General features: G+C 37.8%; 2 protein-coding genes across 5 annotated transcripts in view; both read left to right on the plus strand.

Annotated features, from left to right (window-relative positions):
- Positions 1-19848, plus strand: part of KRIT1 (KRIT1, ankyrin repeat containing) — a 44871-nt gene extending 25023 nt beyond the window's left edge. For 3 of the 4 annotated variants that reach the window (XM_027847881.1, XM_027847883.1, XM_027847882.1), the window contains 7 exons: positions 3550-3706; positions 5873-6024; positions 8623-8789; positions 9292-9379; positions 10108-10314; positions 12449-12565; positions 19708-19848. In XM_027847881.1, the coding sequence (XP_027703682.1) occupies positions 3550-3706; positions 5873-6024; positions 8623-8789; positions 9292-9379; positions 10108-10314; positions 12449-12565; positions 19708-19791 (972 nt within the window). In that variant the 3' untranslated portion in view covers positions 19792-19848. Of the gene's footprint in view, positions 1-3549; positions 3707-5872; positions 6025-8622; positions 8790-9291; positions 9380-10107; positions 10315-12448; positions 12566-13079; positions 14774-19707 lie in introns of those variants that run through there. The other variant, XM_027847884.1, reaches the window with a different exon arrangement.
- Positions 19849-22401: 2553 nt separating this feature from the next.
- LRRD1 (leucine rich repeats and death domain containing 1) overlaps positions 22402-25644 on the plus strand; it is a 35534-nt gene continuing 32291 nt past the window's right edge. The window contains exons 1-2 of the mRNA XM_027847859.1: positions 22402-22459; positions 24896-25059. Coding sequence (XP_027703660.1) covers positions 22402-22459; positions 24896-25059 — 222 coding nt within the window. The remainder of the gene's footprint in view (positions 22460-24895; positions 25060-25644) is intronic.

Raw genomic sequence — 25644 nt, forward strand, 5'->3', positions numbered from 1 at the left:
TAAAAGCCTTTCACCATCTTAAAAAGTTAGGCTAATTAAAAATTTTTGTTACACCTTACATAGTGTTAGACCAAATTTATTATACAGCAGCATTTTAATGTGATATATGCATATGTATTCACTGTGTTGCACTGCCACTCACACACAAACACACACATACACACATACATGCAATCCACAAACATTTATTGTGTCTCTGTATCTGTACTTTATAGTACATAAGAGTCCCACATATAATCAGAGTATGCTGTACATTTATGCATATATTTTTAGACTTGGAGCAAATCCTATTACTTTAAATTATTACAGAGTTTTGTATATCCCCTAGTAATCATATTATTGTCATGGAAAAATATTGGGATTTCCCTAGTATCAATATACAGTTAACCAAAGAAGCTGTGTCAGTGGGAATTTCCTCCACCAAAAGAGGTCACCACTCTTCTGTGACTTATTAGATGAGTCTTAGTTATGGGAGATCCCTAGAGGTTGTCTGAATTGCCTAAGGTCACACAACTACCAAGTGCTAAAAACTAGATTTTTAACTCAGAACTTAGTGACTTTCTGTCTTCCTCTTTCAGTGGTCAGTAATCAAACCATTTTCTGCCCTAGCTATTTTAAATTGGGCTTTCAGTTCATACCTATTGGGAATCATTCACATTCATCCCCTCCAAGCATTGTAGAAACCTCCTGGGCCACCCTGAGTCTCAAATAGCCACTTTCCTTTCTCACCTCCATGTCTGATTTGGGGCAGCAAGGTGGCACAGTAGGTAGAGCACCTGGAGTCAGGAAGACCTGAGTTCAAATGTGGCCTCAGACCAAACACTTGACACTTACTAGTTGTGTGACCCTAGGCAAGTCACTTAACCCCAACTACCTAAAAATTAAAAAATTTAAAAATAAAAAAAAAGTAGGAAGAAAAGAAGGGTCACCTGTTGTAAATGTGGAAGTCAGCAGCAGGGTTGGTGGCAAAAAGAGAAGGTTTGTAGCAGTTGCTGTTAGGGTGAAGTAAAAAGCTGATAAAGGTAAAATAGGGGAGTTGAGCATCAGTGACAACCCAGCTGAGGTCAACTATCATGAATTTGTAGTAGGTGAAATTTTCTTCATTGAGACTTAGCAGGCTGGAGCAGAAGTAACTATGTTAGATAGTGTTTCTTGCTGAAGGATGAAGGGTTTATATGTTGAGAATGGTAGATGATCGGGGGACAAGGGTTTGGAGGTTTTCCTCCCTCAGTAAAGGAGCTAAAGCACCCCTAAAGAAGATGATCTTGTAAAGGCCCACACTCTGAAACGTCAAAGTTCTAAATCATATTATCGTAATTCTGGGTTGAATTAATTTTCCAGATTTTACCACAGCTATCAACCTCCAGTTGTATTGGCTCCCCAGCCATGGTCATCCTGCCTGTGGTACAAGTGGTATACTTATACTACCTCCTCTAGAACCCTTACCCCTATTCATCCTCAGTTCCATTCCAACTCAATTTATCCATTGCTTAAGCCACTTCTACCATGCCTTTTGGGTTCTTCACTATATTGTCCACAAACTCCCTACACCCTTGAGTTTCCATCTTTAGCAAAACTTTGGCTTTCCTCTGTGCCACCACATTCCCTAAAACCCCCTTTTCTCCCATTCTTCCCTTCTCACAAGGCCAGGAAAGTCTGAAATCTGTTCCACCCTCCTATCATTTACTGACTTTTAAGTCATTAACCAAACTTTTTTCAGTGAGTTTAGACCACTAAAGAGAGACTCCTAAAGATTTCTCCTATGCCAACTTTTGGGAATTATTAAATTTCTTTTTTTTAAATTTCTTTTTAACTTTTTTTATTAACTTATTTTTAGTTTTCAACATTCACTTACATAAGCTTTTGAGTTTTAAATTTCCTCCCCTTCCCTCCCTGCCTCCCTGCCCAAAACAGCATGTGATCTCATTTGGCTCTACATATACATTCCTATTAAACATAATTTCACATTAGTCATGTTCTAAAGAAGATTTAGAACCAATAGGAGGAACCACAAGAAAGAAGAAACAAAACAGAAGGAAAAAAAAGAGCAAATAGTATGATTCAATCTGCATTCCAACTCTATAGTTCTTTCTCTGGATGTGGATAGCATTTTCCATTATGAGACTTTTGGAGATGTCTTAAATCCTTGCCTTGCTGAGAAGAACTGAGTCTATCAAAGTTAGTCATCGCACAGTGTGGCTGTTTCTGTGTACAATTTTCTCCTGGTTCTGTTCATTTCACTCAGCATTAGTTCATACATGTCTTTCCAGGTTTTTCTGAAGTCTACTTGCTCATCATTTCTTTTTTTTATTAATTTGTTTTTTATTAATTTATTTTGAGTTATCAACAGTCACTTCCATAAGATTTTGAGTTTAAAATTTTTCTCCCTCCCTTCCCCGTCTCCCTCCCCAAGACAGCGTGCAATCTCATATAGGCTATACATATACATTCCTATTAAACATATTTTCACATTAGTCATGTTGTTAAGGAAGAATTAGAACCAATAGGAGGAACCACAAGAAAGAGGAAACAAAACAAAACAGAAGAAAAAAAATAGCCAATATATGCTTTGATCTGCATTCCAACTCCATAGTTCTTTCTCTGGATGTAGATAGCATTTTCCATCATGAAATTTTTGGAGGTGTCTTAAATCCTTGCATTGCTGAGAAGGGCTAAGTCTATTAAAGTTAATTATCACACAACATGGCTGTTACTGTGTACAACCTTCTCCTGGTCTTCTCACTTTGCTCAGCATCAGTCCATACAAGTCTTTCCAGATTTTTCTAAAGCCCGCCTGTTCATCATTTCTTATAGCATAATTGTATTCCATTACATTCACATACCACAACTTGTTCAGCCATTCCCCAATTGATTGGCATCCCCTCAATTTCCAATTCTTGGCCACCACAAAAAGAGCTACTATAAATATTTTTTTACATGTGGGTCCTTTTCCCATTTTTATGATCTCTTTGGGATACAGCCCTAGTTGTGCTATTGCTGGGTCAAAGGGTATGCACATTTTTATAGCCTTTTGGGCGTAGTTCCAAATTGCTCTCCAAAATGATTGGATCATTTCACAGCTCCACCAATAGTGCATTAGTGTTCTAATTTTCCCACACCATTTATCATTTTCTGGTTTCCTGCCAATCTGATAGGTGTGATGTAGTATCTCAGAGTTGTTTTGATTTGCATTTCTCTAATCAATAGTGATTTATAGCATTTTTTCATATGACAGGAATTGTTAAATTTCTTGCAGAAAGCTTGAGGAGGGGACTGTATGTCTGTGTATATATATTTTGTGTGACAATGGGCAAGTCAATTAATCTTGATCATTTCACTTAAATGAAGAATGAACCACCTTCTTTCTTGGGCCACAAAGGTAATTGATTATATCCTGAAGTTGTATATAAATGGTTAAAGGACCTAGCAGTTGGATAATTGTCAACAAATGTAGCCAGCAAATTCTTACTTGAACACTAACCAGTCTAGATGATATTTGCATAGTAGAAATCTATTTAACGTAACATATGGTTTTACTCTTTACTGTAGTATGAAAAGGTACGGATATATCGAATGGATGGATCGTACCGTTCTGTTGAACTAAAACATGGAAACAATACCACAGTACAGCAGATTATGGAAGGAATGCGTCTCTCTCATGAAACACAACAGTATTTTACTATTTGGATCTGTTCAGAGAACCTCAGTAAGAAAAATTTTATTATATTGTAAATATTGTTGATAAGTTTAAAGTAATGCCTTGGGGGCTACTATGTTACCAAACTGAAAATTCAACATTTTCAAAATGTTTCTACAATCTTATCTACTAGTTTTATTTTGCTCTTTGTACTATCTCTTCTTTGCCGTTTGTTTTGTTCTATACTTAACATTTTCCTTAAGATTAGGTAGAATTTTTAATATTAACAATGTATCCATCTGTAAAATAGAAGGAATAATGTATGAATCCTTACTGAGAAAAATTAATCTTATGTTTGTTTTTGGCAGATTGCTGTTAGAAATGAATATTTCTCTCTTATATTTAATAACTCATTATTGTGTTAGGACCAAGGTTTTTCCCCTTTCCTACTTCCTCACCCAGAAACCAACCAGTGTGGGAAATCTCTCTTAAAAATTTACTCAGGCCAAGATCTTAACCGACAGTAAAAGAAATTCTAAGTTTGGGCTAATGGGTGCATTCCTGCTCATTATGTTTCTCAAGCCAGGTCTGGGGAAATGTTGATTCTTTCTTTCTGTCTTAACAAGTGCTATGGAAGTTGATGTCTCGATTAACCAAGATTTGGGTGACACAGGTCACATCCCCCAGGACTCTCATTTTAATATATAGCCCACCTTCCATTATAATGTTCACTCCCTTGTTGACCAGTCAGAGCTGATTTCATCCTCAGGTAAAATCTTTTTTCAAAAGACCTCATAAATATCAAAGGTTCAAGGGGTTCGCTCTCTTTGGCCATAGAGCGGAGAAGGAGCCTGTTTTGTTGACTGCCTTTTAAGACATAGTCAATAAAATTAATTTAAATTTCCCCAGAAACTCAGTCTTTCAGAACTTTTTTGTCACATTGTCCAGGAGGAAAATAATTCTTTTATCATATAATTTATTTAGCATTATCTTCTATTTGTTTTAGCATTATAATTAGCAAATATTCCATATTTATTTTAGCATTAGAATATATTATGATCCCCTAGTTTAGGGAGGAGTTGATAGAAAGGGAAGAAATGAGATTTCTTTTTCTTTTCAAGACAGAGAACTGTAAAGTAGTACTATTACTGAATGAAATAAAGAGCCGAAAGTGAAAACTGTTTCTTCCTGAGGAAATTGAGCTTCGTGCAGAAATTTTCAGAAGTTTTAAAGAAATATATTGTAACAAGAAAGCATAATCTAGTGCTCTTCTCTCTAAATGACTATTAGAAGATGATTTTTTCATTTAGGTAAAACTGGAATTTAAAGGAAGTAAAAAGTACAAATAATGTGTTCACATGATCAGGAAGATGTGTTTTTCCTTTAACAATCTTTGTTGTGTGTGTGTGTGTGTGTGTGTGTGTGTATGTATGTGTACAGAGAATCAATGTAAAATAGTACTTCAGGAAAAATTTTCACTGCTCAAGATGGGAACTGATTTACGTTTGCCACTCATGGAGGGAAAAAAACAGCACATTGTTAAGATTGTAGTTGTTGATATTATTCACAAGGCCTGTCAGATATAAATAACCATCAGGTCAAGTTATTTTAAAAGTCCAAGTGTTTATTGTAATAGAGAAGATACAAAAACACAATAGCAACATATAGAATACTAATAAATAAAAATATAGTTAATTGGGTAGAAATTATGATTCTTTATCCATGTTTTTCATTCAAATATTCAGAATATAGACATATTGCCATATGTAAAAGAGACATACTTCAGTTTATTAGATCACATCTCTAATTTTAAAATGAATCAATAGGAAATCTCATCTGATTGTGTATGCTGGCTGGCCTGGCCATCTGTAAATCAAGAGGAGATGCCATTCTTCTCATTACTCTCCTTACTGTGTGGAATTTTTTTCTCCCCGTGATACAGAAACAAAGAACAAATTTTCTTCCCGGCTTTGCTATCTCTGGCATAGTTAGGCATCTGACCCAGCCATGGCTCTGCTAATAGGGGTAAACTCTGCAGGTGTTTCTTGAAGGCCTTCCAGGTCCCTGTCACCATCCTGGTCATTCCACTATAACCACCCTTGTATCTCCTCCAGTCTCCTAATTTGTATGAATTTTTAGTATTTAGATTTAACTATTTGCCTTGCACTTCCTATGCATGGATACGATTGATTCACTTATACGTAATCATTTATAAAAGGAAAGATTTTTTTTCAGGCCTTCAGCTGAAGCCCTATCACAAACCCTTACAACATGTTCGTGACTGGCCAGAAATACTGAATGAATTGACAAATTTGGATCCTCAAAGGGAAACACCACAGCTTTTTCTAAGAAGAGATGTGAGACTTCCGTTGGAAGTTGAGAAAAAGGTTTGCATATAAATCCTCTTTGCAGTGATTCCATTTGTTGAGAACCTATCATCATAGAACATTATACCAAGTCCTTGGGGACAGATACAGAAAATTGAGAGGAGCTAACCAGAGAAGCTGTGAGGTAGTTGGATAAACAGAATACAGATACAGAATAGATACTTTCAAGTACTTGACAATAATTATGAAGCTACAATATAAGTGAAATTTATAGGTCAATACTTTGCATATTAGGTACATAAGTCCTGAGGATTTATGGAGTAAACTATTGATAATTTTTGTAGGACTGACCAGAAAATGTTTCCCTAAAGAGGTAAGTTTTAAAAAGAAGGAGAGGACAGGGATTAATGAATATGAATGGGTAATACTTTCTAGGTGGAGGAAATTATATATCGAAAAAACAGTTGAAAGCTATTTGGAGATGTTGTTGATAACCATCTAGTTTTCTTCTCTAAAGTAGAAAATCTGCCTTTGTTAGTAAAACAAAATAAGGTTGGCTAGATTGGGGTGGAATGGTGTCTGTTTGGTGGACTGCCTGCTTGTTGGGCTAGAAAGTTGTTCCTAAACAGATTTTTAAACAAAATTTTAAAAATAGAAATGCTGTTTTAAAAATAGCACTCAAGGAAGATTATTTTGGCTGCTGTGTGTAGGATGAATTTGGCAAGGGAAAGACCTGATACTAAGATACACTAGATGGTAGATGAGATAGGTCTGAGGCTCTGATTGAAGTGGTCCCTGTGGAAATTGGAAGAAAATTGATCATTTCAAGATCAAGTTACATCATGACAGCAAAAAATATAGCCTGGATTTTCTCATCTCTTTTCTAGAGGGATTTACATTTTAAATGTCTTTACATATAAAGTCAAAAAAGTTCACTGTCTTTGTCCATATTTATGACAGCTAGGTGGCACAGTGGATAAAGCTCTGGGCCTGGAGTCAGGAAGACTCATCTTCCTGAGTTTCAGTCTGGCCTCAGACATTTACTGTGTGACCCTGGACAAGTCACTTAATCCTGTTTGCCTCAGTTTCCTCATGTTCAAAATGATCTGGAGAAGGAAATGGCAAACCATTCCAGTATCTTTGCCAAGAAAATCCCAAAAAGGGTCACAAAGAGTTGAACACAACTGAAAATGACTGCAAAATCCAGACTTATAAAAAATCCTACTTCTTTATATTGCTACCTAAGAGAACATCATTTACACATAAAGACAAACATATTAGCAGTCAAATGAATCTCCATGTAATCTCTGAAAAACTGTCAGCATAAAATAAAAAGTTTCGTAGATATATGAAAATTCATACATTATCCAGAAATATAATTTTTTTCTCCTACTAGGGCTACCAAATAGGATTTTAATAATTTTGAGTTGCACTGGGAGGAAGAAGCAGAAGATGACATTGCAAATTACATAAATTACACTCTGATCAAGAGTGAATTGAATTACTTAAGTGTTATTCCTTAGCTCATCTAATTTAATGTCGTTCATATATGTCTGTTTGTTTTAACTCATTAAGCATTTATTAAGCTCTTACTGTGTGCCAGGCACTGTTATGTAAAGCCCTATGTATACAGAAGCAAAAATGAAACAGCCCCTGCCTTTTGAGGAGCTTACACTCTGACAGTAATTCCTATTTATGAAGTACCTTTCTATACATCAGGATGCAGCACATGATTTGGGGGTCAAAGAGGTAAAACACTAAGAACAGGGGACCAGAACAGCATTAGGAAAGGTTTTTGTGTAGGAAGATAGGTTTGTAGGAAGATAGGACCTGAGCTATCTGGAAAGAAGCCTGAGAGTCCAGGAGGGGGAGGGCAAAGACATAAGGCATCCCAGGGATAAGAGAAAGCCCATGTAAAGTTGCAGAGGCAGTAGATTAAAAATATAAGTATATATGTTCATATTTAAAACACTCTTTTCAAATAGGTGACACTAATAATAGTTTTAATACTTACTAGTGCTTACAAATGACAGGCACTGTGCTAAGTGCTTTACAATTATTATCTCATTTAGTCCTCACAACAACCCTGGTTGTAGGTGCTATTATTATCCCCATTTTGCATATGGGGAAACTGAGGCAAAAAGGTAAAGTGACTTGCCCAGAATCACACAGCTAGTTAGTGTCTGAGGCCATATTTGAACTCAGAACTTCTGTTCTAAGTCTAGTACTCTATCCACTTTACCACCAGCTGTCTAAGTAAAAGGATTTCAGATAAATGAACATTCTCATTTCAGTTATGTACAGCATAAAAACAATCATTATTTTTGCCATTATAAATTAGAATCTTTGTGAAATATTTACCTTAAGTTTTGCCTGTTTTGAGGAACAAAAAGGAAACATTTCTACATAACTGATAGAAGTATATATTTAGAAACTTTAAAGCTTTAATGATCTGCAAAGCATAAATATAGTGTAATGTTAGAAAAGCATTAGAATTAATTGAGATGTTGGAAATATCCATATTTTTAACCTCGTTAATTTCAATAGCAATACCTCAGTAGTGTTCAAGTTGTACCTTTATCTTTTTCCCTTTAAGAAAGTGACTTTGTAAGAAGAAAATGTAGTATGTTAATCATACTTTTCTTTTTCCTTGTAAAGATTGAGGACCCACTAGCCATTCTTATTCTCTTTGATGAAGCCAGATATAATTTGCTGAAAGGCTTTTATACATCTCCTGATGCTAAGTTGATAACACTGGCGAGTCTACTGTTGCAGATCGTTTATGGGAATTATGAAAGTAAAAAGCACAAACAAGGTTTCCTCAAGTAAGTGTTTAAATAACATTAATTACACAAAGATATTCTGATTAATGTAAATATATTCCAGTTGCTATTAGTAATGTCCATAAGCATTTTTAAGAAGTTGGTTTGGTACAGAATTAGACAGCTTCTTGGAGTGGAGGGGCGGGGAATGGGTTGTATTAGGGCTACTGACAGAAGGAAATAGACCTGCTATTTCCTTTAACTTGGTAGGCTACAGTGATAGTTCTCAAAGTGGAGCATTCTGATACCGTACAGATCGAACAGCAGGCATTCATCAAGTACTTCCTGTGTTCTAAGCACTGTGCTACATGTTAGGGATACAAAGGCAAAATTAAGCCATTCCTGCCTTCCAGAAGCTTGTATCATACAAGATTGTTTACATTATATTTAGCTGGTCAACTTGAAGTTAATATTTTCTTCCTAAAATCTTAATCATGTTTCACTAAATCATTGTTCTTTGCTATTCAAATTATTTATTTAACATATGTTGTTATGTTTGTTATAGTGAAGAAAATCTAAAATCCATAGTTCCAATCACCAAACTGAAGAGTAAGGCACCTCACTGGACAAATAGAATACTTCATGAATACAAGGTAAACACTTAATAGAAATATTTAAAACTCTTAATACACAACTTGGTATTTTATTAAATTGGAATTTAGAAATATTTTTGTTTTTTATAATGAGATTTTTTATAATCTCACAGCCAAAAAAATGAAGTGAGTCTGCTGATGCTGTTCTTGAAATTGAGATAAATCGTGGGAAGAGAAGAACCAGTTGGAGGGTTAGAGTGGGGTTGGGGAACCTGCGGCCTCAAGGCCATGTGTGGCCCTCTAGTTTCTCAAGTACGGCTCTTTGACTTTGGATTCAAAGACCCTCTAACCCAGCGGTAGGTAACCTCAGAGGTTACCTACCGCTGGGTTAGAGGGTCTTTGATTTAAAGCCAAAAGGGACCTCATAGACATCTAGTACAAGCCTGTCATTTGACAGAGGGATTGTATTGCTTTATCAAATCAGTGGCCTTAGCAATCGATACATATTAGAGGGAAATGTGCCTTTAGATAAGTAACTATCACCTTCCTTGTATTCCTCTTAAAATGTATTGTTTAGATCTATTAGAAAATACAGTTCTGGGGCACCATTAGGCACTTTACAACCAAAATCTGTTTAAATCTTCAAGACACTAATAATTTTCTCAAATTTAAATAGTCCTGGTTATATGAAATTGCTTTCTTTGTGGCAGTCTAATGTGGTGGTCAGAGTAGTGGAATTTTATTATCATTTACCCTTTTTCTTTTTTCTCTTTCACCTCTGCTTCTAGAATCTTAGCACAAGTGAAGGTGTCAGTAAGGAAATGCACCACCTTCAACGCATGTTCTTACAGAATTGCTGGGAAATTCCCACATATGGAGCAGCTTTTTTTACAGGACAGGTATTTACAAAAGCAAGTTCCAGCAGCCATAAAGTCATTCGGGTTTATGTAGGCGTGAATGTAAAAGGACTACATCTCCTCAATATGGAAACTAAGGTAAATAAATTTTCCATTGTTTTAGACAGTGCGTGTGAAGTAGGACCTACCTTTCCTATCAGTTGAAATAGCAAGTAGACTTTTAACAATCCTAATATCTCATATAAAGGCTCAAGTTTTTAAAATTTCAAACCCTTTATCAATCATAACTTTTTTTTGCTATGAGAGAAAGAAAGCTTAGTATTTAGAATAATACACAACATGAGGCTCTAAATTTAGTCAATGCATTATGCCCATTTCTATTCAGTAGCACCATCATTTTTCCCCCTTAATAATATTTATTTTTTTTCTAATTATATGTAAAGATAGTTTTCAACATTCATTTTTGTCAAATTTTGAGTTCCAAATTTTTCTTCTTTTCCTTTCCCCTTCCCCAAGACAGCAAGCAGTCTGATATAGGTTATACATGTACAATCCTGTGAAACATATTTCCACATTAGTCATATTGTGAAAGAAGAATCAGAACAAAAGGGAAAAACCACGAGAAAGAAAAAAAAAAGTGAAAATAGTATGCTTCCATCTGCATTCAGACTCCATAGTTCTTTCTTGGGATGTGGATAGCATCTTCCATCATGAGTCTTTTGGATTTGTCTTGGATCATTGTATTGTTTTTTTTGTTTTGTTTTGTTTTTTTAAGGCAATTGGGGTTAAGTGACTTGCCCAGGGTCACACAGCTAGTAAGTGTCAAGTGTTTGGGTCTGAGGCCGGATTTGAACTTAGGTCTTCCTAACTTCAGGGCCTGTGCTCTTTCCACTGTGCCACCTAGCTGCCCCAGAAGTTATCCCTCTTAAACAGAATATACTGAGTGTGATTTAACCTTTCCTTGTTGACCAAGGATTGTCATTCTGAACTTTTTATTTTATTATGCTATAAATGTAATTCTTCCATAGGGGCCTACTCAGAAGCTGCCTTGTAGCAAAGAGGCAGTCATGAGTTCCCAAAGGCTGAATCTGTTTCTGGGGTACAGACAGACTCTGGCAGATCTGCCAGCTTTTAAGGAAAGGCCTTTTAATGACTTATATGTCTTTCATTAACATACCAACCTAGTGACATTTGGACAGGTTGATAGCAAGGGTGGCCACAGAGTATAAGCACTTCAGCTTCAGCATTTTTTAAAAGACCGTTTACATCCATAAAAAGATCGCAGTCTTTTTCATACAAAATTCATCTCTTTTGAATTTAGGTATTTGAAATACAGATGAAAGTATAGCGAGGTACAGGTATAGAGGGAAAATTAGTATCGGCTCCAGGCGTTTCCTTGGAACTTTTTTCCTAGGAAAAAATCCATGATGGTGGTAGGTCACTTGCCTCAGTATTAAATGTAAAATTAAGAATGTATAGTTCATAACCTTTTTAAACAATGTAAATTAGCTAACTTTCTGCGAAAATTATTATTAAAGCAAAGGCCAAAACAGTCTTCTCTCAAATGATTCTCATCTTTCAGGAAAAAATTTTTCTGCTGACATATAGAGAATTATTAAAAAGGGGGGGAAGGGGGAGGATATGAACTAACTATTTATTCCACAGTTCTTTAGTGCTTAAGAATAAGCATAGGCATGTTGAACATAACATGTAAATAGTGACATAGACATTAATAGAGCCATAAAATTTTTAGAAATGTATTATTTTAAGAGTAGTAAAATAGCAAAATATGTATCATTGTTACTTTTGCATTCTAACATTGTGATTGAAGAGCCCTTGTGGCCCTTTAGAAAACTGGTGTATGTCAAAGGGATGAATTATTATCCGTACAGAAAGGAAAGTATGCTAATTTTTCAATGTACTTTTTCTTTAAAAATCAGTAAACATGTTTCTTGTTAATATGGCAGTTTCTTAGGAATAATGATTTAAAGATCACTTTTACATGCAGCTATTGAGAGTCTCTGTGGGGTTAGGATAACCCTATTCCACAAAGAGTTTTACATATAATCATAATAGCTGACATTAATGATATAACATATAATGCTTTCTACTTCTCATTTCATTTGAGCCTCTTTTTATTGTAGAACTCACTGTGGAGTAACATAGTCTTTATTACAAATTTTCTAATCAAATGCTCAGACCTGAAAGAGCTGCTTTGGCTGTCACCAAGGATACCATCCAAAGTCAATGATCATTTCTGATTTTGTTGCAGACTTTACTCATCAGTCTCAAGTATGGTTGCTTTATGTGGCAGTTGGGAGATGCTGATACCTGCTTTCAAATTCACAGTCTGGAAAATAAAATGAGCTTTATAGTACACACCAAACAGGTAGGTCCTGCTTTAATGTTAGAGTTATTTGATAGAACCAAGGTGCCATATTTGTTAAAGCCCATTCTTTTTTAAGTAAAATGGCAATACTTCATTTCAAGAAGGCTCTCCGGTATAATTGCTTAACTTAAAGTAATGACATGTGTAAAAAGCAAGGAGTGGCAGCCTTCCTTAAACATATGAAGCTCTAGCCTTACTTCCACAAGGTAGCTCACGTGGCTTTTAATGCCTCCTAGTTTCTCCTGTCGATTTATCTTGATTGGCCATTTTCCCTGGCTCTTTTGCCAAGGTAACAGTTCATCTTCTTCTTGCCAAATAGCTTCATCCAGCTGGATCACATTTCAGTGCCTTCAGCAGCCTCAGTGGATAAAGTCACTCATTTCTTAGTCACTCTGTAAAGCTTTCGGTCAAGGAGCAGGCTGCTCTCAAAAGAATGGGGAATGTTATTTTGCCATAGATATACTTTATACACTTTAACTTATGATCAGCTTCATACTACCGTCCTGTTTTGTAGGCAGGTCTCGTTGTAAAACTGCTCTTGAAGCTTAATGGGCAGTTAATGCCTAGTGAAAGAAACGAATGAAAGGCAAGAAAAATGATTCTGAAGGCGTGTTGTGAACACAGATTTCTCTCACTGAAACATTCTCAGAAAATCAGCTTTACCAAGATCTTTAGTCTGTTGTGTTATGTATGTATATTTTTATTTTGTACAAATCTGTTACTTTGTGTATGTGTGTATATAACATAACTGATTTTTTTATTCTCTGATATATGCCATTTTAATTTTGACACCAAAAAAAATTACTAGCAAATTATGTTAGATAAGTTAAATTTTAAACTTGACAAAGAAATTTCTTATAACTCTTAGAGAATTTAGAGTGTAGTTATAACAAAATTCAAAACTTTTAATATGCTTTTTTGAAGTATTATACCAGAAGATACTTGAAATTTTAAAATTTAATGAAATAAAAATGTATTTTCTATACATAAACCATGCAACAGTATTATGTAAGACATTTTACTGTAATCTGAAAATTTTGTAACTTTTTTCTAGAACTTTGGTTAAAAAGTGTGTCTAGCTTCTAAAGTGTTTGAGTTTATTTTTCTTCCCCTTGAATCCAGAGGATAATTTTGTTGATTGTTTTAAAATTAAGTGCAAATTTTGTAAATGACGGCTACTAGATTGTCATGAGTTGTGTCTTGTTGGTACCTGAATTATTTTTATGAATTAATTGTTCTTTTATGGTGCAGAATAGGTATATCATCAAAAAATTAGTTACTTACTTCAGTTAATTCTGATGTGAAAGTTGAATAACTCGATTATTCTATGCTTAACTTGGAAACTGTAGGCTTTCAACAACTAAAAAAAAGTGTTTCCAAGGCAATAATGTTAGTTTTAGCCGTTCTGCAGAGTCTGAATACACACATACACAAATGTGTGCATGCATACACATACGCATATACATACACGCACACACATATGCATTTATATAACCTCTGCTTTTCAAAGTAGCATTTTAAAGTAGTGACATGTCTAACACTCAGAAATGACTTGAGTAAAGTTCCATTTGCTAATTTTATAGAATGAATTCTAAATTTTCAGAGGAGAGACAGAGTTTATATAATTTCTTAATTCAGTCCTAAGATATTCTTCATTCAGCAGACATTATTTATTCATGCCTGTTACATTTGTATCAGACAAAAAGTTATAGTGCTGAGTGTTACAGGAGATACAAATCTGTGTCAGTGCCCTAAAGGACCATACCATACAGAAAGCTTACCTAAGCTCACAAAGCAATTAAATCTCATTTGAATAGCTTGTGTGCTTACAATAAAGGAAAGAAGCGCATTCCAACGTTAAGCTTTAAACAGAGGTACAAAGGTGGGAAAGTGGAAAGGGTGATCGGAAGAGGTAGTGGGTAAATTGGTTTGGCTGGATGAAGGGTTTGTGGAAGGTACCACTGGGATGTTAAAGCTGCTTTAGGTATTTAAATATAACTTGTTTTCTCAACTTCAAAATGTTATCCAGGTGATTCATTATGTAAAATATTGAAAGCCATATTCTTAAAAAATCACATAATTAGCATAATAAATATTTTCCTTATAAAGATGTTAATATATTCCTGAGTATTCCTAGTTATTAATGTTCTTCAGCAAGAATATGTGGGTAAAACAAAAAAATAAAGAAAAATTTTTTATTTCAATCAATAGAGCAATAAATGGAAGAGGTCATTTGGTAGGTTTTGGTGTATTGACATAAAGACATGTTTCTTTTTTAATTGTTAAGTGTGTCTTATTATTAGGGCAGTTTAAAATGCATAAAAACTATGCATTTTAGTTCCCATTGGTATTAAACCAAATAGTTTAACTGTATCAATAGGTCACACTCCAAAATGGAGTCTTTGAAAGGAAGAATGTAACAGTTTACAGTGAAGAGGACTTACATAAATTTAACACATAAAACATGATCAGTTATATTAGTATAAGCAAGTATTCAACCCTTGTTAGCCAATGCATAGCTTCTAGCCATTTCCTCTATCATCTCTAAAAACTGTTAAGATCTGATGGGGCAAGGAGGAAGATTGGCTGGGGGTGGAGGTAATGTCAAGCCAGTTATCTTCTTATTCTTAAGCCTTTGCATGGAACAGTGGTGCAACTGATGTAATTTCCCCATCTTCAGCCTCTCTCCCATGCTCTTGTAAGTTGCTTTCACCCTGCCATCTGTACACATTTGGCAGATGCCTCAGCAGTAGGAACACATGCAAACCTCTCATTCACTGCCCCCAGATAAATCATTTTGGTCGGCATAGGAACACCAAGCTAATGGAGCCAAAATTCTCCCAGCTAGGTTAAAAACACTCCACTGCCACTCCATATTCAGACCACAAAACTGGCTCTCTCGCCAACAAGAGGGCTAATACAGATGAGTTACTCCCTTGATCTTTTCTTCCCTACTCCTCATGCTTCACACCTCGTGCAGTCCTTTACCCGTTTATAAAGCTCAGAAACTGCAGTACTCAGTGGCACCTATTGCCACTGCCTCCCTCCCATGAGCTATATTTCAGTTCCTTGACATTGAGCTCCACAGAGTAACACGTGCAACTGAGAAACAACCTAAAACTCACAGGACAAAAGGCAGATTCAGAATAGAGTTAGAGGAATTCAGAAAACTCTGCATATTGGGTTCACTGCCCTCAATCCACAAATATTTATTAAATACCTCCTGCGTGCCAGGCACCATGTTAAGTAGATCCTGTAGATCCAAGTACCAAGAATGACACGATCCTGACACAAGCTTGCATTTTAATGGAGGAGGGAGGAAAGTACATATAAAAATAAATTCACATAAATCTAAAGTTAATAAATTACACATAGAGTCACAGAGTGGTTAAATAAAAGGTAGTTGGGACATCAGAAAAGGCTTCATGCAGAAGATGGCGTCTGAACTGCATCTTCAAGAAAAAGAACTTTGAGATGGGAAGGAGAGTGAATTTAATTCATGGAGGATGATGGATGGCCAGTGCAAAGACCTGGAGACAGAAAATGAAGTGATAAAGTTAAGAAACAAAGGCTAATTTGGCTAGATTGTAGAATATGGAAGCAGAGGATGTCCAGTGATGGTCATATAAACAGGACCCTTACTGCATCAAGACTGTCTTTCTGGGGTAGCTAGATGGTGCAGTGGATAACGCACCGGCCCTGATGTCAGGAGGACCTGAGTTCAAATCCGGCCTCAGACACATAAAGCTCACTAGCTGTATGACTCTGGGCAAGTCACTTAACCCCAATTGCCTAACCAAAAAAAATAAAAAAGACAGTCCTTCTGTGCCTCCCTAATGGATTCACTATCCCACTTTCCCCAGCAGTTATTCCAAACCCCCTCCCTTCTCAAGCTTCCCACAGCACCCCTTCCCCAACTCTCTCTATTAAGAACCTCCCCTCTAGCTTTATCCAGAAAAATTGAGGTCATTGGCCAGAACTTCCCCTTCCTCCCTCTTAGCTCCCTTCACTCCTCCTGTGGCCACTATCTCCTCCTTCAGTCTCAGATGAAGATGTAACCCACCCTTCTTCCCAAGGCCAACTCCTCTACATGCAACCTTGATCCACCCCTTCTTGTTGTCTCCAGCAGATTGCTCACATTATCATCTCCACTTTTCAATATCTCTATATCAACTTTTCCATTCTCTGCTGCTTACACGGATCCCCCCCATTTCCCCCCTACTTAAAAAATCCTCACTTGATTCATTATCTCAGGTCTCTCTTCCACTTCATCTATTCTCATAAACCCTCTGCAATCTTATCATTCAACTTAAACATCTCTCTCCTAAGTTTAATGATCTATTATGTAACGATATAATTATATAATAATTGCTAAATCTAATGACCTTATTTCAAATCTCATCTTCTTGACCTCTTTGTGGCATTCAACACTGTTAATAACCTCCTCCTGGATCCTTTCTTCTTTCTTGGTTTTCGTGACACTGATTGGGCCTTAGTCTTTCCCAAGCTCTGAATATCAGACTTTAGTCTTTCCTGAGCTCTAATCCCGTGACACCACCTGTCCTTTGGACATTATGAACTGGATGTCCCATGGTCATATATGAAACAACTTATCTTCCCCTGCCCCACTCCTCCCTTTTCTGAACTTTTCTATTAGCGTATTTCTCTTAACACCAAAGGCACTCCCATCCTGAAATCACACAGGCTTAGAACCTCGATGTCATCTTCCAGTCTGTTGCCAAATCTTGCCATTTTGACCTTTGCAGCATCTTTGAATGTCCCTTCCTCTCTACTCACATGCCTGCCCCCATTGTAGAGACCCCTCATCACCTATTGCCTGGTCTATTGCAGTACTGTGCTCCTAATTGGTATGTATCTCATTTCTTCCCACTCAAGCTATCCTCAACTCAGGCCGTATCGCCCCGCCAGCCAATCAATTCCAATGGCTCTCTTTTACCTGTAGGACCGAATAGAAGGTCCTCTGTCTGGCGTTTAAACCTCTTACAACTTGGACCCTTACCACCTTTCTGTTCTTACGTTACTGCCCGCCACAAATTCTATGATTTGGCTACATTGGCGTACTTTCTGTTCTCTCATAAGCATCTTGATCATCCCCTACCCCTGCTCCATGCTTGTTGCATTGGCTGTCCTTCAAACCGAGGATGCTCTCCCTCTTTCTTCCTTGTAGTATCTGTCTTCCTTGCCTCAGGTCTCAACTCATATTCCATCTTCTAGAAGGGGGCCCTTCCTGGCCCTCCATCTACTAATCCTTTCCTTTCTGAAACTACCTCCCTTCTACTCTGTATGTATCTTGGATGTACCTAGTTATTTATTGTCTTCCCCGTTAGTATGTAAGCTCCTTGAAGGATGGGACTATTTTTGCCTTTTTTTTTTTTTATTCCTCCAGACTTAGTACAGTGCCTATCACCTAGTAAGCAACTTAACCAGTGCTTTTTGATTAGCTGATTTAGCAAAGTGTATTCCCAGAGATCTTCTCCCACTGCCCACTTCCTAGCAGCCATATTTAGCCTTGAGTGGGAAAGGAAGGAGGGCTTTATAGTGAGATACCTACTATCTCTAAGGACCTGGGGCAGTGCCATCATGATGGATCTGCCTCCTTCACTCCTTTACCTTGTGACACCAGGAAAAGACTTGTCCATGGAGCACAATTGTATATATGCCACACCCAGGCTTCACCTAATCCAATTTTTTTTTTCTAAATGATAGCCTGTATTGAAACTAATATGACATTTTTGTGTTTGTTAAATAGTGAACTACAAAAGAAATATGAAAACCTTTCCCTATCTCCAATGTCCTCTGTACCCAAGGACAATTTGTAGGAGGAAGCAAAACTAATGTGAATTAGCACATAATGAAACAATTAGCAGTTTAGTAAATGGCAAATTCACTGTTTGCCCCAGTTTCCTCATCTGTAAAATAAGCTGGAGCTGCAAAATGGCAAACCACTCCAGTATCTCTGCCAAGAAAACCCCAAAGGGGGTCACAAAAAGTCAGACATGATTAAAACAACTGAACAACAAAATAGCAAAGTATCTAGTACTGAATAAAAGAATTCAGAGAAAGGAGGGAGGGCTGTGGGAAGTGAAGACCTTGGAGAAATTGATGAAGAGATAAAAACTGAGCCAAACTTTGAAAGGTGTGTCAAAACTAGGCTAGGTAGAGAGCGGCAGGACTGGCTTGTACAAAGATGGGGAAATGAGGATGAGCATGATGTGTGCCCCGGATGCCTGTCAGGCAGTGGAGGGCAGGATGGGTCACAAGGACCACAAAAAAGTAAAGGAAGATGAGGCTAAAAGACTTTCAAACTCCAACCCGTGCAGTCCAGACTTTTGACTGACAATGAAATGTATCTCTTCTCACTAGAGAGGTGGTCGCCTATAGATGTGGAACAAAGCAGGCATACCTTGTCAGTCATGGCTAAGGCCAATTGGATTTGGTTTGTGATACTTTTCTGTAAAAGAGGATTCTACAGAAAGGTGACAGCGTGAAGGCATACCTTTAAAAATATAATTGTAATAAGTATATCCAAGGTAATTGGTTTTAAAATAATGGCATCAGGTGTAAAAGAGACCCAAATGACCATCCTTTTATTAATAAACATGCTGACCTTATTAATAAAATGATTAAATTATCCAGAAAAAAAACCAGTGGAACCTCTTGAATATATTGAATATTTCCTCAAGTTACTTACTACCGAAATATGTGATGTATCATCACATCACAACTCTCAGTTATATGTGCAAGGCACTGTGCCTTGACAAAATCAAAATAGCTATGACCGAAAGGAGCTTGCCCTCTATGGGGGAGTAATAATAACATAAGCCCTCCAAAAATAATCCACAGATCCTTTCCCTTTGGCTTTTCAAATGTGTTGTAATAACACATTAATAACAAACACCCTTATACTTTAGGGTATTATTAAATTTTGCTTACAGTCATCAGATCCACAGCAGAAGTAAACACCAAAGATAAAAACAGATGCCGTTCATTTGAAAAAGAAAAAAAAAGGATAAGCTACATATACTCTGTTTGCTTATGTGTTTTCCTCTTCTTGATTGCTTGATTGATTTTAAAATTGTTTTTGTGACCCTTGTACATAATACTAACTACCATTGCTACAGGGTGCCTGGTCAAGCAGAAGAATGCCAAGTGATGGGGAAGCCCAGTCTTATCCTGTGGATAATTCAAGAGCCTTAATTAAATAATCAGAATCTATCCAAATAAAATCTGGGATTTAATTATGTAGACTAGACCTTTGCTGCTTTTCAAATTTTTAATGCTGGAACCTTTATTACTGTTCTTAGTAAAATATTAAAATAATAAGATTTTTGTAAGTTTTGTTGAAATCGTGAACAGACAGCAATCAGCTACATTAACATGTGGAACCATATCTCACTAAGATTTATGGGAAAAGCCTGTATTTCAGGTTTCCATTATTTGAAGCACAAATAGAGGAAAGAAACAGGGACAGAGGGATGTATCGTAACAACTTTCTTTGATAATGATTTAGAAAATTGCCGTTGAATGTTAGGCTGTATTTTTAAAGCCATCTCGCTGAATTTTCATCCCATTTTTCAAAGGTTAAAAGAAAAATTTGGATTCTCTTTTGGTGGCAACTACTCCAGGCCACTTATCAATATAGTTTTAATAATAGCCTAAGGAAACTGGAATCTTAGTTCCTCAAAGGTAGGAAGAAAGAAACCTGTACATGCACTTGAAAAGGAACAGAAGGATCAAATTTATCCATAGCTTGAGGAGAAAGGTAAGTTCCTAGCCATATCAGAAGTAACATTTTTAAATTAAAAAAGAATCTGACTTGAAACACTAGTAAATTGGTGTCTCATCTCTTGATTTAGAAACCAGTAATTAGCAAGTTCATATAAGCATATAGTACTCTATTTAGAATTGCAAATAAAATAATAATCATGACTTTTTCTAAATGTTAGTTTATTCATATGTACTGTAAACTACTTTAGATTTCAAAACACAACTTGAACAACAGTGTGGCCTTTCAGGGACTGCTAGCAGAAGGCAAATGAAGCTACTATGTTGTAACCACAAATGGGATAAGTCTTCAGGCTTCAGGGAGATTATGAAACAAAACTCCCTGGGAAAATACAGATGCAATTTGCAAATCTCAGTCCAAAGTTAATAAGTTCACTGGGTAGAATCTCACATGGGGCTTTTTAGCTGTAGCAGCATGGAAAAAGCCCATTGTCAGTATCAAATTTGATCACACAAAGTGACATGTCTTCAGAGATAGGGAACCTGCGGCCTCCCGGCCATGTGGCCTTCTAGGTCCTTGGATGAGGCCTTTTGCCTGAGTCCAAGTTTTACAGAACAAATCCTTTTATTAAGGGGATTTGTGCTGTGAAGTTTGGATTCAGTCAGATGGCTGCACTTGAGGACCTAGAGGGCCACATGTGGCCTCTAGGCCACAGGTTCCCCACCTCTGGTCTACATATTGACATTTTTGTTTTTCATCAAAAGATTTTAAAGAATTTGCAGTCATTTTACTAAAAATAACTGGAGATTTTAGAAGTAGCAGCAGTACTTTGTGTTTCGATATTTCAGCCTACTCAAGGAATTGTCTTGTTTTTCTTATGTTGGCATTTGATAAAGTTGGTTACAGTTCAACAATGTACACACTGAATACTACTATGAAAATAAAAGTTACTGGCTTGCTACTGTTTATCCTTTGTTCTTGAAGAGGACCGTGACACCAAGGAGGTGATGCCATGACATGTAAGTGATTTGGATTTAATAAGTGAGGAAGTACTGTGCAAAGTCACCAGCCTCACTTTCTCCTCTGGAGCCATGTGGGTCCAGTGACTACATGTAGATCAGGACGACTGGAGATGGCCCAGGATGCAGTGGGGGACCAAGAGCAACAAGGCTAACCAATTCAGGGGCAGCTAGGTAGCTCTGGCCTTGGAGTCAGGAGGACCTGAGTTCAAATCCAGCCTCAGACACTTAACATTTACTAGCTGTGTGACCCTGGGCAAGTCACTTAACCCCGATTGCCTCACCAAAAAAAACAAACAAACAAACAAAAAAAAGACTAACCAATTGACAGCAATGTTCAGAAGGGGATTATGGAAACCAATAGGACTAGCTGGTTGCAATCCCATTTTAAAAACACCTATTTCCTCATCTGTAAAATGAGAGTAGGCTAGATCATTTCTAAGGTCCCTTACAGCTCTAAGTATGACCCTATGATCAAATGCAGCCATTTATATTTGCTTTTTATTGTTTTCTTTTGTTTTTCATATATTTGAATATTTGTACTTGCCGGTGGAAGAAATATAAAATATAATAATTGGGGGAAAATAATGTATTACACTAGTAGTAAAAAGGAAATGGGACACAACCCAAGAGAGGACTCCAGTGGTTGGCTGGATAGAGTCTAATTACGGTGTACGAATGCAATGGAATACCATTATGCTGTAAATAACAACGAAAAAGATTCCAGAAAAACCTGGGAAAGCTTATATGAATTGATGCAGAGAGCAATTTACACAGTAACAGTAGTATTTTAAAATTAATCAACTTTAAAAGACCTAGGAATTCTGATCAACACAATCGTCAGCCACATTTCTGTAGGACTCATGATGAAACATGCTATGTACCTCCAGATGTCCTTCATTTTCAAAGAGGACTAGTGTTATCACGGGGTGTTGTCTTGGCTTGTACACGAATTTAAATGAGGCAGAGTTGCACAAAGTCATCAGTTTCACTCTCCCTCCCCTAGAGTTATCAAAATCCAATGGCAATTCAGAAGTCAGGACTACTGGTGATTGCCCAAGTTGCAGTGGATGACCTTGGAGTCTCTGACGTCTGACTATAGCTCCTGCTTCGGCTGCCTTCATGGCTGTTGGAACAAACTGCTCTCATCCACCCATTTCCCTGGGGTGGAAATCTTCACATGCTTTGGGTAGACACACCTCTAACTCACTAAAGGGTTTGTTTGTTGGTTACCCTCAGCCTGGTTTAGCCTGTCTACCAAGACATTTTATTAGTGTGGCTGCTGCTTTTGCTACTGCTCTTAGAGTCACAGGTGAGAGTTGAGTGCCAGGTGGACACCAAAGGTGGATGAAATATAAGCCCTGAAAAGGGCTTGACAAGCCCTCACCCCAGAGGTGCTGGTTTTCCCTGAACACCTATATATCTACCCACCTCCAAATAGAGAATAGATGGACTCAAGAGTGCAGATTTTGACATGTTTTCTTCTGTTTTTCTTGCCACCCCCTTTTTTAAAAACATGGCTAAGGTGAGAAATTTGTTGTGTATAATATACAATTTGTAATAGGTTCTATTTGTTCTTGCCTTCTCAGTGGGGAGGGAGAGAATTTGGAAGTGAAAGTAAAACTGAATTAAACACAAGGTTTAAAAAATGTTATTGCCTTGTAAGAAATAAAGAGAGCTTCAGAGAGACTTGGGAAGACTTGTATGGATTGATACAGACTGAAGAAGAGAGCCAAACCAGGAGAACAATTTATACCGTAACATTAATATTGTAAAATGAAACAATTCTGAAAGGCTTAAGAATTCAAACAAATTAAATCAACCATGGTTCCAGAGAACTGATGAAAAATGCTTCCTATTTCATGACAGAGATATAGGGGACTAATATGCAGAATGAGAAACAATTTTGTTTTGTTTGGCTATGCTTATAGGATACAAGGACTTAACCCTCTCTTCTTCCTTTCTTTCTAGTAGGCAAAGGGAGAAAAAGAAATAAATGCATGATAATTGGGAGAAAATATTTTTTAAAAAGCCTTCAACAAGACACACAGGCATGATCCAAGCAGACATGGATGACAGGCAATTGACATGATCTATTCTAGTGCTGAGTAGTTTAAAGATGGGTATTTTATTGTTGTTTTTGTTTTAAGCCATTCTGGATCCTCATGAAGCATACATCAGCACATTCTTTTATAATCATGTTTTGCTGATAAATACAAAGCTTATGTTGATTGGCGGATCCTATCAAACAGCACAGTAGCAATAGTACTACATTCTGTATTCAGTGGGCGGGTGAGAAGAGCAAAGAAGGTATTAGATTAGTGCCCCCTGGTTTATCAACAATGAAACTTGTTAGGTAGTTCGAGAACCAGTATGTGGAGATAAGGGTGTATCTCTGAAATTTCTAACCCAATTTCCTTGTAGACAGTGAAGCAATCATATTTCCATGGCAAGAGTGTGTTTTGTTACTTTTTTTAAATGGTATTTTGCTTTTTCCAATTATATGTAAAGATGGTTTTCAACATTCATTTTTTATAAAATTTTGAGTTCCAGATTTTTTTCTCCCCTCCCTCCCTCCCTGCCATCCACCCTCTCCAAGAGGGAAGTAATCTGATACAGGTTACATATGTGCAATCATGGAAACATATTTCCACATTACTCATGTTGTGAAAGAAGAAACAGAACAAAAGGGACAAGCTAACCCCCCCCAAAAAAGTGAAAATAGTATGCTTTGATCTGCATCAGTTCTTTCTCTGCATGTGGGTAGCATTTTCCATCACGGGCCTTTTGGAATTGTCTTGGATCATTGTATTGCTGAGAAGAGCTAAGTCAGTCATTGTTGATCATTTCACAATGTACATAATGTTACTGTACATAATGTTCTCCTAGTTCTGCTCAGGTCACTCAGCATCAGTTCATGTGAGTCCAAGTTTTCTTGAAATCCACCTGCTCATCATTTCTTATAGCACTAATGTATTCCATTACATTCATATACCACAACTTGTTCAGTCATTCCCCAATTGATAGGCATCCCCTCAATTTCCAATTCTTTGCCATCACAGAAAGAACTGCTATATTTTCGTACATGTAGGTCCCTTTCCCATTTTTATGATCTCTTTGGGATACAGTCCTAGCAGTGCTATTGCTGGGTCAAAGGGTATGCACATTTTTATAGCCCTTTGGGCACAGTTCCAAATTGCTCTGCAAAATGGTTGGATCAGTTCACAACTCCAACAATGCATTAGTATTCCAATTTTCCCACATCTCCAACATTTATCATTTTCCTTTTCTGTCATATTAGCCAATCTGATAGGTGTGAGGTGGGTACCTCAGAGCTGTTTCACTTTGCATTTCTCTAATTAGTAATGATTTAGAGCATTTTTTTTTCTTACGACTATAGATAGCTTTAATTTCTACAACCCTTTGTTACTCTTGGCAGGACTTTGAATATGTGCCTGTGACAGGGAAGAATAGTTTGGGTGCTAGCCCTGGGGACCCCCTCCTCCTTCTAGCTATGTATCCTTTGGCATGGGTGACTGGCCTTGGCTCCGAAGTGGAATACAGTGGGGGTGGACCTCTCCACTGGGAGCGATGACAAAAGTGCGTGGGAGCAGCAGGGAGAGGAAAAAACGAATCCATTGAGTCCACTGGAAGAGTGGGCGCTCCCAAGTTTCCTCATTCAGCGGCCACTGGCCGATGAGACTCCCCGCCCCACAGCCCCTGGCATGGTGAGTGAACCTCACGCCAGCCCCAGCCCCAAACTGGCAGCCTCCGGGTGGTCCGGCCAGCGCATCTGGGCCGGGGGGGTGGCTGCGGAATGATCTGGACCACGCGGCCCGGTGAGCGGGATCCTTGTGCTACCTACGCCACAACCATCTCACAAACAGTCCGGGAGGGGCCCCGTCTCCAGGGAGTACCGGGCACGATGGCTTGGCAGACCTGGCAGAACGCCACTCTCTGTCCTGCAGCAGCCTCGGCTTCCTCGCCCCCTCGCCCCCATTGCCCGTGGCCCTCCAGTCTGCCCCCACCCCCAGGTCCCTTCGAGCCTCAGACCGCTGCCAACCGGTCTCCAGAACGTTCTAGGCCAGCCCTGGACGCCTCGGGGCAGCGCGCGCCCAGTCAGCTCCACCTGGGCGCCCCCAGGGGTCCTAGCAGGCTCGCCAGGTACGTTACCCGCGCTCACTCGCTGCGCCAAGGCCTCGCTCGCCCGCAGCCCAGCGCGCACCGAGCCCGACCCCTTTACTCTTTTTCCTTTTCAAATTAACTTAGCAGAGTGGACGGTTACGGAGAAGGTGGGGTCCTGCACTGGTAGA

The sequence above is a fragment of the Vombatus ursinus genome, unplaced genomic scaffold (assembly GCF_900497805.2).
Source record: "Vombatus ursinus unplaced genomic scaffold, bare-nosed wombat genome assembly UNPS02005459.1, whole genome shotgun sequence".
Classification (NCBI taxonomy): Eukaryota; Metazoa; Chordata; class Mammalia; order Diprotodontia; family Vombatidae; genus Vombatus; species Vombatus ursinus.